This window comes from Octopus bimaculoides, chromosome 2, assembly GCF_046866305.1.
Source record: "Octopus bimaculoides isolate indiv1 chromosome 2, ASM4686630v1, whole genome shotgun sequence".
Lineage (NCBI taxonomy): Eukaryota > Metazoa > Mollusca > Cephalopoda > Octopoda > Octopodidae > Octopus > Octopus bimaculoides.
Genome location: NC_142929.1, coordinates 157,172,371 through 157,187,772, shown reverse-complemented (window position 1 = coordinate 157,187,772; position 15,402 = coordinate 157,172,371). Strand labels below are relative to the sequence as shown.

Genomic DNA, 15,402 nt, shown 5'->3' with positions numbered 1-15,402 from the left:
GTATCGCTTGAAGCAGAATAATGATAGAGACGGTTTCTAACATGGGCACAAGATCAGAGATGTTGGGCGAGTGGATAGAATGGATTATATCGACTCCAGTACTTGACTGATATTTATTTCATCGACAATCCTAAAGAAGGAAAGATTATGTCGGCCAGAGCAAACTTTAAGCTCAGGACATATGGAATGTAACCAAATATTGTAAAACATTTTGTTCAATACTGTGACGATTCTGACCAAATGATGGAGTAAAAACAGTAATGTTACCAGGATATACAGGTTCATCTTATTTCAGATTAACACTCATTTGTATTGTATTTTTAATAAACAAATAATACAAAAAGAAAAGATATGAGTAAAAGAAACAATTAAATAAAGAGAAAATATATATAAAAAGAACAACTGTCTGAAATAATTAAATGAGAAGACAAAGATTGTGTCCACTGTTTGGTTGTGTATAATGGTATGTATGCTTGCGCAATATAATATTTTAACGGAAAACAGCTGTACACGGAAATGTTAATTAGGTACTCTTCGTTGTTAGGAAAGAAAATTTGTCAAATGTGAGGTAATGTGAAATCGATGTTGTGGAAGAATTGTATGGAATCGTTAACTGTCAGGCATTTTCCGAAACACTATTTTCTGTAATAAACCATTTTATCTTAAACACATCATCTATGGATGGTCTGTCTTGAAAACGGAACACTAGAAGTTTTTCGACAGCCTCTCTGCAATCATTTTCGATAGGATAACGATCCCAAAATATGTGTAACTTCCTATAGTCGTCTATAATTTTCTTTATGTCTTTCTTTTTGTCGAATGGAAATTTTCCTGTGCTCATGATATAGAGAATAATACCAATGGCCCAGATATCTGACTTGAACGGATTGTATGGACAACCAGTTAGAATCTCTGGGGCTGCATATGACTTTGAACCACAATATGTATGACTTAGATTCTTTCCAGACACTTTCTTCGAAAAACCAAAATCTGTAATTTTTATTGAGTTCGATTCGTCAAGTAAGAGGTTTTCAAGTTTCAGATCGCGATGACTGATGTCTCGATCGTGAAGGTATTTAACACCATTGCAGAGCTAGAAATGAAATCAGACACATTACAGTATTTCGATAACATGCATATTACACTAGAATATATCGTTTCATTTAATTCCTAACTCTTTCTCTATAAAACACAAAATTGTTTACAGAAATGTGCAAATTACTTTTCGATCTATTAATCTCATCTTTAGAGATGAAAAAAGTTTTTCTTTAAATCTAAACATCTACCCAATAATTATTCAATCAGCTTGATCTCCAATTTCCACCAGTTGTCTTATTCTTGGATATGTTCTAATCAAAACAAGGTAGAGATAAATATATTAGTATATACCAACATTAGTGTTGATATAAATATTAAAATAATACTCTCATCTTTAACGATGAAATTTTATAGTCCGAAAAATTATAATTGTGTTATTAATTCATCTCAGTCATTTAGTAAATTTAACATTTAATCACTGTTAAAACCAGTTAATACTTTATTCTTTCCAGTAAAATCACCATATTGTTTTGAATTTACAAACCTAAGCAATTTGACTGTTTATCTTAAGGTAAAATATGTACTAGAATTGATTGAAAACTTTAAAAATGTTGTTAAATATTATGAAACATGGATTAAGCACAAAGCATTTATAACTTCTCAGGAGAGGGTTTCTCAAGCATTTACACGATTCTTTTTTTTTCTGTATTATGCGTCAAACTAACAAAAGCGAATTTCTTTAAAATATTCCCGTCCTTCTAGGAATCTTTCTTGTGTTTTAGTACATTTATTTTCCATTTAGGTATGCCACTATTCATGAATCGTATAACAAATTAACCCAAGGATCCACAAGTGCGGTACAGTGCAATACGCTTTTTCATGGTCTATCTTAGCAGAATGTAAATTCTTCTGTTTCCACCTAGAGCTTTCTTTAAAACTTTTTATTTTTTGTGGGGCGACTTGTAGTGAAAACTTATTGGTTAGTATCGAAGAGCTGCCACTCATGTAAGAAGAATTTAACTATCAACTGAGTCTATTGTAAAGATCTACCCGCAACCTGTCTTTGGAAGAAATAGTAACTAGGCTTTCTCTGTTTGGTGACTATGGTGAAGGCAATTGTATGTTAGATTCAGTTAAAAGGCTTGAGGATAGGGATTTTCTTCTTTGGTCAAGCCATCATAGATTTTTTTAAATAACATCTGAAGAGGAGAGTGAAGGTGGAAGCCGAGGCGCTGCCATCCAGTTTTACGAAAGGTGTGTGAGAACAGTAAGACTGACGGAGCTAAATTAGCCTATTCCGGTTATACGGTTGTAAACAAGAAGCAAGACACTACAAGAGGGGGTTTATGAGGCCTTCGATGTGCACAGTAATCCAGGACTTTGTCTTAATTATGCTGGGGACCTTTTCTTGTTGATATTTTTTGTTATTTCCATTCTTTTTATTGATTTCGGATTCTTTTTACTCGCCCTAAAACCTCACTGATTTTGTTTTTCAGCCATGTGTTCTACCCGATGTCTTGAATGCCAATAAAATCATCAGCACCATCGGCATTGTTGAAGCTGTTGGTGTGATTATTGTTTATTCAGTAGTTTCATAGTTTCATGCAAATTTCTGTTGTACCACTTGGTGCATCTCTGAGTTCTGGAGGTGCGTGTAGCGCCGTAAGTTCTCATTTTTGTGGGGATAAAAGGAGTATAAAGTCTTCCTGCTAGTGTACTGCATCAGTTTGTTTTGTTAAGGGGATACGTTTAGCTTGATTCGTGTGTTATTTTATTGGTTATTAATCTTGTAGCGTATTTTTCGTGAGTTGTTTTGTTTCACTACGTGCTTATGGTATGGGATGTGTGTTAGAATCCACTACTGCTACTGTTGCTGCTGCTGCTGCTGCTACTACTACTACTACTACTACTACTACTACTACTACTACTACTACTACTACTACTACTACTCTTGAGTGAGAGAGCAGCGCATACCATCAAAGTGACACTGGGGTACAAATATACAAAGCCCAATATACTCATCATGACTACTCGTCTGATAAGGGTACACCAGGCACATGCATCACAACCATATGTGCAAGACATGGTGATCTCATATCAAGATAAGCAGCGCATGACTTTGCAGGTGAAGCCCAGTTAGAATTTTCTTCAAGTTGAGTAGCTCACCTTGCTCAAAAGATCTCTGTATAAGGGTTGTTTAAGGATGTTGAACGAAACACCTATGTTTCCAGAGACGAATTATTCAAACCCCAAAGAATTTCTCTCATCACATGGCTATGATGCTCCCCCACAGAAATTCATATATTGTCAGTCGTCAAGCGACATGCCCAACTAGTTAAGGTCAAACGACTGACAAGCAAATCTGTGGTATCAAGCAAAATATTAGCTGTAGCCCATCTTTTATACCAAGACAAAACATATACATGTTAACACTTCCAATTTTATCGGTTATCTATCTATCTATCTATCTATCTATCTATCTATCTATCTATCTACCTGCCTGTCTATCTATCTATGTGAGCATGCGTGTGTTTATGCATATGTGTGTGTGTGTGTGTGTGTGTGTGTGTGTGTGTGTGTGTGTGTGTGTGCTTGTGTGTGTGCGCGCGTGCGTGCGTGCGTGCGTGTGTGCATGTGTATACCATGACTTTTCTTCGTTCATTCGATTTTTTTATAAATCACAACACGCTTTAAAACTTTTCCTGAACTGTTCTTTCATTTGTTGCCTTTGTAACCATAATATGGACATCCGCCTCTCCTCCTCGTTATTATTATTATTATTATTATTATTATTATTATTATTATTATTATTATTATTATTATTATTATCGTTCAGTAGTTTTATTTTTATAACGTGCTTTCACTTCACTACCGAGCGCAGCTCTGTGCGCCTTGGGTATGTGCTGTGGTTTGCTGTGCTGCTCTTATGGTTACTGTATTGAAAGTGTTTTGCGTAGAATGTGTGCAGTACCCAGTAGTGCAATTTTCTGTATGTTATATATATTTGTAAGTCCTGGTGTTTTTGTTATGTATTTGTCTGAATATTTTTTTATTATACCTAAGACACCTACTATGATAGGAATTGTTTCTGTTTTTAGATTCCACATTCGAGTTATCTCTATTTCCAGGTCTTTGTATTTTGAAAGTTTTTCCATTTCTTTTAGAGAAACGTTGTCATCTGCTGGTATTGATACATCAATTAGAAAGCATTTTTTTTCTTCATGATCTTTGACAACTATATCTGGTCTATTTGCCTTAATTTCTCTATCTGTGTGTATTGGCATATCCCAGAGTATGGTTGCTTTCTCGTTTCTGTGACCTTTTCTGGCGTGTGTTTATACCATCTTTTTTCTGTTGTTATTCCATAGTGTTGGCATAGCTTCCAGTGTATATAGGTCCCAGCTCTGTCGTGTCTGTGAATATATTCCTTCTTAGCCAGGACTGGGCAGCCAGAGATAATATGATTTATTGTTTCTTGTCCATCTCCACATATTCTACAGTTACTTGTTATATTTCTTTTCATTATGTGTTTTTGGTAATTTCTGGTGGGGAGGCTTTGGTCTTGTGCAGCAATTAAAAATCCTTCAGTCTCTGCTTTGAGTCCTGAGCTTCTCAGCCATTGCTGGGATTTTTCTCTGTCTATTTCTTTCGCATTTAGTTTAGCCCAGTATTTACCATGTAGGGGATTTTCTTGCCATCGTTTTATCATGGTTCGTTGCTGTTCTAGTTTTAGTTTGGATTTCATTTGTTTTATAGCTTTTGTTGTTTCTTCTTCTTCTTCTTCGTATTTGTTAGGTAGATTGATTTCTTGTTTGTATTTGTCAGCTTCCTTAAATACTGAAAACAGCTTTTTGTTTTGCTCGTGTTCTGTGGCTATTTGTATTAGTTTCCCTTGCTTTTGGAGTAGGTATTTTTGCAGTCCTATGGTGGTTATTTTATAATAGTTTTCTAGCTGTATAAGACCCCTGCCACCTTCTGTGCGTTGTATATATAGCCTTTCTATGTCAGATTTTGGGTGGTGCATCCTATATCCTGTCATTATTTTTCTTGTTTTCCTGTCTATTTTACATAGTTCGTTTAGTGTCCAGTTAAGGATGTTGTAGCTGTAGCTTATAACTGGGACAGCTAAAGTGTTGATACCCATTATCTTGTTTTTAGCATTGAGCTCTGTTTTTAGTATTGATCTAACTCGTCTATAATACTCTTTCTTTATTTTTTCTTTCATTTGTGTATGTTGTATCCTATCTAGTTCATTGACTCCTAAATACTTGTATGGCTGGCTTTCGTCTAGTTCTCTTATTTCATTGGCTTTATCTAGTGTTATATTGCTGCTTTTAACTAACTTTCCTCTTTTCAGGGTTGCTTTGGCACATTTTTCTAATCCGAATTTCATATCTATTTCCTTGGTAAAGCCGTGTACTGTCTGTAGTAGTGTTTCTAGCTCTTTGTCGTTTTTAGCATATAATTTTAGGTGATCCATATATAGAAGGTGGCTGACTGTTTTTCCATAGCATTTGTAACTGCATCCAGTTCTATTTAGCAATTCTGTTAAAGGTGTGAGTGCCAGGCAGAACAGGAGTGGAGAGAGCATGTCTCCCTGGAATATTCCTCTTCTAATGGGGATGGTTTTCGTTTTCACAAGTCCCTCTTTTGTTTCGAGCTGTAGCGCTGTTTGCCATTTGTTCATTGAGTGCCCTATGTATTTTATGATAATTGGTGCCACCTTGTTTATGGCTAGCGTTTCCAGAATCCACGTGTAGGGAACACTGTCGAAGGCCTTTTGGTAGTCCACCCAGGCCATACTGAGGCCTTTCTTCTTTCTCCGGCTGTCTTCAGTTATGGCTTTATTGATCAATAATTGATCTTTACAGCCGTATGAGCCCTTGCAGCATCCCTTCTGCTCTTCTGGAAACAGGTTGTTATTTTCCAGGTGTTTACTCAATCTCTGCGATATTATTGCAGTAAAGGCTTTGTAGATCGTAGGGAGACAGGTTATAGGTCTATAGTTTTGTGGTTTCTCCGTTTCCGTGGATTTGGGGATTAAGATGGTTTTCCCTTTTGTGAGCCATTCAGGCATTGTCTCTGGCTCTGCTAGTATGTTGTTAAAGTTTTCTGCCAGCTTTTTATGCATTCCTGGCAGGTGTTTTAACCAGAAATTGGGGATCATGTCGTGTCCAGGTGCCTTCCAGTTGTTTAGTCTTTGCAGTGTCTGGGTGACCTCTTCAGTTGTTATAGGGGCCCAGAGTTGCTCAGGTGCTAAGTTCGTTGTTTTAATGGTCCTTTTCTGGGGTTGTTGCTTCACCGACCATATTTGTTTCCAGAATTTCTCTAGTTCTTCTGCTGTTGGTGCTGCAGTAATGTCTATTTTATTTTTACCCAGTTCTTGGTAGAGTTTTTGGGGATTGGATTTGAACTGTTTGTTTTGTTCAAAGAAACGTTGGCGTTTCTCATACCGGCGGATCCTTTGTGCTTTGGCAAGGATGTCTTGCTTTAGTTTTTCTTTTGCCTCAGGTAAGTCTTTTTCTGTAATGCTGCATTTGTACAGTATTTTTGTTTTCTTCTTGTTACTTAGTTGTGTTGATTGTTTACTAATTTCGTTGAGAATCGATAAATCTTTTATCTTTTTTAAAATTTTATTCTGGATGTTATTTATCCACAAGGTCTGTTTGGGTGGTAGAACTCCTGTTCGGATGGGTTTGAGTGAGTATCCTGCTTCTTTTGTGGCTGCAGTGGCTGCCGCATATATTATGTCATTTAGCTCAGTGATATTGCTTGTTGTTTCTGTGGTTGTTAGTTCCGTGACGGCCAGGTTTATGCTATTTATTATTGATGTTGTTTTATTGTCTATTTTGATTTTTGGGAGATATAATCTGTGGTCCATTCTAAGATCTGTGGTTTTCAGTTCTTTCGTTATTCTCATTTTCATAGTATCGCAATTATTAGCTTTCCCTTCGTTATTCCCAGGCTTTAGATTTGTTTTGCCTTCCTTTTCATTCATATGTTTGTCTGTGGTGTTCTGGATTGGTGCTTTTTGTACACTATTATACATCACTACGGTCTGGGTTTGTTGTTTTTTGTTTACTTCGTTTTTCCCGGAAATGTTACGTTTGTCCTCGTGTTTTGCTATCTCAGTGTTTATATTATTATTTGGCATTGCTGTGTGACTACTATCTAGATTTTCCTGATGTATTTTTCCTTTCAATTGTTCTATTTCTATTTCTGATATTTTTTTTGCTTTTAGAATATATCTTCTTATGTTAGCTAGTTTGTTAGGGTTCATTGTTTTATCGAGGTCTATATTTACATTATTTTTCTTCCATATTTTATATGTATGTGTTGTTGCGTTTTCGTTTTTTGGGTAGAGCACTGCTGTGAAATAAGGCGTATAGTATCGAAATGTATTCCTCACGTGTCCATTTATGCCGTTTTGGTTTTGTTTGCGGGACATGAGGAACAACGTCCGGTCCTTTATTTTGACGGTCATCGTTTTCGTAGGGTACCGGTTCGTTTATTTCTGTTGTCAGATTGTTTTGCACGTTCAGATCTTCGTATTTTTTTCGTAACAAGCTTACAGTACGCACTTCTCGGTTGTTATTCTTGGGTGTAATAATACCGGTGTTATTTAATCTGTTTGTAATTTTTTTGTACATGGTGTTTTTGGGTTTGAAGATGGTTTGGTTTTGATGTAACACGTGTGTTTACGATCACTGTGCGGGTAGTGGAGGTATCAAGTTAAAATACATCATTATATTTGGTAAAATAGAAATAAATTTCAATGAGTATTACTTACTCGGATATAGTCCAACCCTTTGTCAGCTATTTTTTGGCTCAATGCGATGTCTTTATTTCCGATGTTTTTGGATAAGTTTCGGAGCAGTGATTTATCGTTCTCACATGTTAAACTTCCCCGGTGTCTTCTCGTTATTATTATTATTATTATTATTATTATTATTATTATTATTATTATTATTATTATTATTATTATTATTATTATTATTATTATTTTATTATTATTATTATTATTATTATTATTATTATTATTATTATTATTATTATTGTTATTATTATTATTAAAAGTAATAACGGACACGCATGAACAATTAACAAATAATTTGATGTGATTAGTTTACCTGAGTCATTAGCAATTTTCTTTTCATCTCTGGTAAATTACCATTTGCTTGGATGTATTTAAGCATATCTCCGTGAGGAGCAAACTCGATGATCATAAATAAAGTTTGGTCAATTTGAAAAGCTTCATAGAATTTAATTACGTGACGATGATCGAGTGATGGCCAGTTTTCCAGCTCACGAGGAAGGAAGCTTTCTTTAAAATCTTCAGGCGCTTTCAATAGATTAATGATTTTTACAGCAACTTGTCTTGGGTCATTCTTAGATATATGACCAAGCTTGACCTTTGAGTAACTTCCTCTTCCTGAAAAGTTACACCAAGAAAGCAAGGGGGAGAAAAAAGAATAAAAGTATAAATTGCATATAGTACATATCTTGTATTGTTTAAATTACCAAAATATAGCGTCGAGAACATTGGTCGTGAACGAAATATATCTCTCTCGCATGGAAATGTTTTCTTAGTTGTTACAGCTCTGTTAGAAAAACTTTTCGGGAGCTGCTGTAACTGATGTGAGGAAGAGTTGAAGACTCGGGTTATCATCAGACCAACCAGACCTCTAACTTAAATGACCGCAATAGAGTGCTCTCTGCTTAAGACAACAGAGGGCCATGTGATAGTGTCAAACTTATTACTGACTTCAGGATTTGTAAATCTAAGTGGGAAGTATATGCCATTTCAAAGTGAGAATAGCAGTTTCAAAGTGAACATGTCACATGTCACTTAAAATTTAAACTTACTTGATTTAATTAGGAAGATGAACAACGTATGAACACATAGAAATGTAGGGGGAAAAATTTTATCAATCGGAGAACACGGCATGTGGTCAAGAAGTGTTACTTCCACTGAATTGATCATTTTCCGTGGAATTGTGCATAAAATCTATTGTAGAATGCGCGGCATAATATTTTCGTAGCTCGAACAGAATCTCGACGCCCAGCATGGAACTGCTTATTCTCTGAATAGTATTTTGAACAAATCCTTGACAAACAGTATCAAGGTGGATGTAGAACAAAGAAGACGTCAATGTTCAACGTCGTTTGTCGTCAGCTCATGAACTGTTAAGGTTGTGGATTGGACTATAAGGACCCAGCTAAGTACACAGTTATTAATTTTAAAACTGAAAGCACAATAATTTTAGACCTTGTCAAAGCAAGAAAATATTGCTTTCCTGTCATTTTGCGAGAAATCCAGGCGGTAAATGCAGTGGGAAGGTTGATGATAAAATACATGTCTACTGTATGAAGCAATATATACCAATCCATTAATCATCTTGCGGAAAATATATGAAGACACAAGATGGGATTTGCCACAAAAACAAATTGTAAGAGATGTTTTCATGTTATATTTTCTATTGAATAAATTTTTTTGTGTTAAACTTCTTTGGAAATTGTTATTCTCAGTTTGAAGTAGTAAAGTCTTGTTTTGAAATAATGAATCAAATTAAGTGACATGTACTAGCTTAGAATTACAAATACTATACTTGGGTACATGTTCTATTAGATATGATAGTACAGTCAATAACACATACTTAAATGTCTTTGGTGATTGAAATTATTATATAATTGAAAGTATTATGCAATTAACCCATTTATGCAGTTATCTGTTACGTAAATACAGGGGTCAACTGAACAAACACACCTTTCATAATTGTTTTTAAAGAAATAAAAATGCTTGTGTCATCATGAGAAAAGAAATCTAGCATTCCCCATAGCCCCCTCCCACTTTTTCTGAGAAAGCATATCCTCCATGTTTTACACTAACATTATTTACATTTTAAACAATTTAAACTGATTTTTACCGATATAAACCAAATTCTATGTTTACTGTTTCTTTTGTGTTTTTTTCCACATTTTCTGTTGGAGTCTCTACAGGGTGTCCACAAAGTCTGGGTACATGGGGATTAACACATACTCTAAGAAATTATTATTTCTTACATTTAATTGTTTATGCTTTGATTTTATTTACTCCGTGTACCAAGACTTTGTGGACACCCTGTAGAATAGTCATACTAGTCTACAAACTAATCTAGAAAAGAAAATCTATAGTACTGGCATCTAAAGGATATGCAATTTACTGGATCTGCGATTATCATCTTAATTTGTAAATATTCTACTATCATTGGTGTCCTGTTTTCTTGTTTACATGGGAGGATTGTTGTGGATAATCAATATCATTTTTCTGAAAATAACTATTCTATAAAATCAACATTTCATGAATAATTGCCGCCAAAACTGGTGTTGTTTATCATTCAGATGACATTTCTATTAGACATCCCAATTTGATCTTTCTTACACTGAACTCTCACCCTCTCTTGGACAATCTCATCCTCTCAAGGACTACCTTTCTGGATCTTATTGTACGCTGTTGTTGATTCCTGTTTGACAGGTAACGTTCATCCAAAGCAAACTTCTTTTTTGTACTACAATACTGGAAGAGGTCTATCCTTGCCCCTTTTCCATCGCGAAGGGCAATTGAACTTAACTGATGGAAGATTGAAAGTCCGTTTGGATAATCAGCAAATATTTCTGTAAATTTGCAAAATCTCAAGATCAGCTCAAACATGCAAAATACATTAACCGGCTCCATTGTGTTTAATCAGTTACTTTGAAATCATAGGTTTGGTTGACGATAATTAATAAAATCAAAGAGCCATTTATTTGAATAGATTTTATGATATCATTGCTCCAAACAATATGAACTGTCTGAATTTGAGCTTGCTTGGCCAGTTGAACACCACAACCTGGTGCTTGGGGTCTTTTAGAAAGGAATAATTTTGTGACAAGCATTTGAACTAGAATTTCTTGCAGGCATTGAAACGCCTATAGGTGCAGTCTCAGCATTGGCCACGTCAATCTCACCAATTTAGGAGGGCCTGAAAAGATCATGAACACTGACTCTCTTCTGACAAATTTATACACATACGAACACACACGCACGCTCGCGCGAGCACACGTACACGCGCACGCGCACGTACACACACACACACACACACATGCTCGCACACGCACAGAGGAAAAAAACAAACAAAACTAACACCCAAACTTATTACTGACTTCAGGATTTGTAAATCTAAGTGGGAAGTATATGCCATTTCAAAGTGAGAATAGCAGTTTCAAAGTGAACATGTCACATGTCACTTAAATTTAAACTTACTTGATTTGATTAGCAAGATGAACAACGTATGAACACATAGAAATACACATATTTCGTTCTAAAGCAAAACGAATAACAATTTTTCGTCCCACCTCACCGCCACTTAAAAATCCAACTTACCAAACAATATCTCGATAACGGACACACGTTTTACATGTATTCTAAACCAGTTCTAAACACTAGACGTTTCCATTAAAAAATTAGCATACGTTTCTTTCCCCATTGATATGGCACATATCTTATGTCTGAGGACATGCACGATAAGTTCTATTTGATGACCAGGGTCTTAATTAATTTGGTCATTTTTCGATTGCTTGTGAACTGAATCTGAAAGTCTGTAATGACATTCAAACAATTCACCAACTTAGAATTTTGAGGAAAATTTACTTTACTTGCCGCAGTATATATGAATTAATCCCATATTAAAATGTAAATCGTGTTTTGCTGCAATATAGAGATAAGCGAAGAATATCGGTTTCCATCTAATTAATTTTTATGTAGCTTAGTTTCATTTATACGCCTGCATTGTCAAAACAATCGGGAATTTCTTCAATAATGTTGAAGAAATCATATAAAGCTGTCGATAAATCATATGAAGCCGCTGATGTTCAAGAAATCAATGTCTCCACCAGGTGATCGTACTTCAGCACCTATGTTCTTGCTGAGAATCATTGCTGCTTCTACTTCTCGAGATATACCGCATATAAAAAGACTTTGCTCTATTTTGCCTAGCTGGATAATGTTGAAAGCTTTCAAGAAACCTGCAGTCAGTAAAACTACCAGTAGATTTTTAACCCTGACCCCGTCAATGAATCTTCTGAGTATTAAGGTCTTTCCAACAAATCTGTAAACGTCATTGTGTATTTAAGCAGTAATATCACATCCACAGATGAACTGAATGTAAAAAGTTGCAACGACGAGGTTATCTTGGATCCATCACTTCCTAAGATCTTCAGAAAATCTTCTGTACCACTGAGGAATCAGTGCTTTTGTATGAGTCAACTGCCAGGACACTCACCAAACACCAGGAGGAAAGACTTGCTGAGGCTTACACCCGTATGTTGCGGGCCGTTCAGATTATCTCCTGGAAAAAGCATCTGTTTAAACAAAGACTGTGCGGCAAACTTCTTGCAATCATTGATGTCATTAAAGAGAAATGAACGAGCTTTGCATGACATCTCTGGAGAGATAAGCAAGATTAGATTTTTAGTGATACACTCCTATGGAAATCTAGACACACGGGCCGGCCGTTCAGAAATAACTTTCACCGATCAGCTCTGTATGGACATTACATGTTGACCTCCTGAAAGGTAGGCGAGATTGTAACCGAGTCAAGAAAATCCGATCAAACCCGATCAGATATTATTATTAGATAGCATGTCGGACAAAATGCTAAGCGGCGTTTCTTCGGACACTTTAATGTATTAATTTCAAATGCTACTGAACTCGACTTTACACATCATTCTTTCGGGGTCCATAAGATAAGTACCAGTTGAGCACTGGAGTCGATGTATTCGACTGGCCTCACCCCTAAAATTTCAGGCCTTGTGCTTATAGTAAAAAGAATAATTTATTAAGGTAGCGAGCTGGTAAAGGCGTTAACCAGACAAAATGCTTAACGGCATTCCGCCCGTCTATTCTGAGTTCAAATTCCGTCGAGGTCGATTTTGCGTTTCATCTTTTCCAGGTCGATAAAATAAGTATGAGTCGGATCCTGGGGTCGATGTAATCGACTTACTCCTCCCCCGTACTTGCCGGCATTTGAAACTATTATTATTATTATTATTATTATTATTATTATTATTATTATTATTATTATTATCATCATCGTTATTAAGGCGGCGAACTGGCAGAATTATTACCATGCCGGACAAAATGCTTAGCCGCATTTCTTCTGGTTCATCACGTTCTGACTTCAAATTCCGTTGTGGCTGACTTTATCTTTCATCCTTTCAGGATAAATGCCAGCTGAGAAATTACATGAACTATTTGGATATCTTCAAATCGAACAGAGTTCTGTTTACCATTATGACAGACATTTAATAGCAATTGATTTTATTAGAGAACTACAAAGAGCTACAATAAATTTGACAATGTTATCAGAAAAAAAGAAGTCAGATGTACGCGGTTGTCCCCGGATCTCGCCATTAGAACTCTTCATATATATTTTGAAAGTTTACATACACATAGACGTACACACACACACACACTTACATATACATATATATGTATATTTTATACGTACATATGTATGTATGTTTGATTGCAAGTATGCATGGAAGTATGTATATATATATATATATATATATATATATATGATTGTATGTTTGTATATGTATGTATTAATTTTGTTTATTGCGTAATACAAAAACAAATTTTTGTAAAGTAAACAGGATCACTTCCATATCTCACCTGAACCGACGTTTTGGTTCAAACGGCTTTCTCAAACCGCTAATATGTACTGCCAACCTGAGGACAGATTGAGCGAAACCTTTGTTCCGATCATATGTATTTCTGTTTCCTTTACATAAGCGCGCACACACACACACACACACACACACACACACAATTTTATAGCAATTAGATTTATTTATAAAATTAAAAGGAGAAAGACAAAAATAAAATATGTAAATCGTCTTACCAATCGTATCCAGTAGTTTGATACCACGTTTAGCCAGAATCTGTTGGTAATCGACTCCATGGAACATTTCCATGTTATACATCTAACCTAATATTATTCAGGTTGATGAATTATTTTCATCACTAAATTCGAAAAGTCTATTAAGAAAAGGAGAAAGAATACTCTCCAAGTGACAATTTTTTTCCAAGGGATTATTTATCTCGGCGAATTAGACATAATTTAAACAAACTATTTTCGGCGTCGAGCCGAAAAATAACGTCTGGACTAAAAAAAATAAAAGAAAAAAACACGAGCCATATGACGTTAAATCTCGCGGAGTCATTTGCATTCACGAGATAGCCATTCTTCATTCTTGCGAAATTTAGGAAAACTGATAAATTGGTAGTGATAGCTTGCTGGAAGCCTACGCGCTCGCGCCCGCACGCATACATATACATATATATTATATATGTCGATTTTCATGCAAGGATTCATAAATAGATGGACATTGTGGTTACGTCGCATGATAAAGCTTCAGTGTTAATCGTAGTCATATAAATGAAACATATATGTTCTAAAATATACGAAGAAACATCATGCATATACATAATCGAACATCTTGATTGTGATTTTTTTTCAAGCAAGTTAATCTGTGCAGAAATGTAGCACTGAAAGAATTTCATACTTAATTCATTGTAGAAAGGCAATCCAACATTATTTTAGTTGTTTATGTTGGTATTATATTGTCTTTTGTTTAATTCATTTACCTATACATTACCACAAAAAGTATAACATCTTGGTTAAGAAATTCACTTCGCACATATTTGCTTCCAGGTTCGATTCCACTGCGCAGCACTTTTGGCAAGTGTCTTGGATGTTGATATTAAATCACATGTTGCACATGCATGTGGGAAAATAACATTCGCTGGGTGTCAAGTTATCATCCATCGTTTGCCTCGAAAACTTACTGATCCTGGTGAAGCACAGATTACATCAGGACTTCTGACTGAATGAGAGAGTAGTCCAGGTCTTGGCATTTAGTTATAGTTGCTAAGGCCGTTTTTCTAAGTCTCGGGAACCAGAGCAGATATCTTCTAGTCGAAGTAAAGGATATCTACTTTATTGTTTAAGTTTTCTGGATTCATTCGTACAGAATAAGTGTTTGCTCTATTGGACTCAGAAACTTTCAAACCTTGGGAAATTGCACCGAATGACATGCTGTTCTATACATTTTCATCTTTGCAGATGATACCCACTAGTGGACAAAAGACATTGTACATGCACTACAAATTTTGACTTAAACAACGAAGTTAGGATTACTATTGACTTGTATACATTGTGCTCAGTTTTAAGTGACATGTCATAATTGGTCAAGAGAACTTATAATGCTATTCTGCCTTTTTTCTTCAGTTCTCGACGATATCTCGATATCTAACGTAGGAATGTTCCTCATGATGAATCT

General features: G+C 35.5%; 1 protein-coding gene across 1 annotated transcript; it reads right to left on the bottom strand.

Moving 5' to 3' along the window:
* Positions 1-258: 258 nt before the first annotated feature.
* On the bottom strand, positions 259-14,181 carry LOC106877047 (testis-specific serine/threonine-protein kinase 6). The gene is made up of 3 exons (XM_014925831.3): positions 13,962-14,181; positions 8,169-8,470; positions 259-1,093 (listed from the first exon to the last, which is right to left on the bottom strand). The coding sequence occupies exons 1-3, from the start codon at positions 14,041-14,043 to the stop codon at positions 617-619; spliced, it is 861 nt and encodes a 286-aa protein (XP_014781317.1). The 5' UTR covers positions 14,044-14,181; the 3' UTR covers positions 259-616.
* Between the last annotated feature and the right edge of the window lie 1,221 nt (positions 14,182-15,402).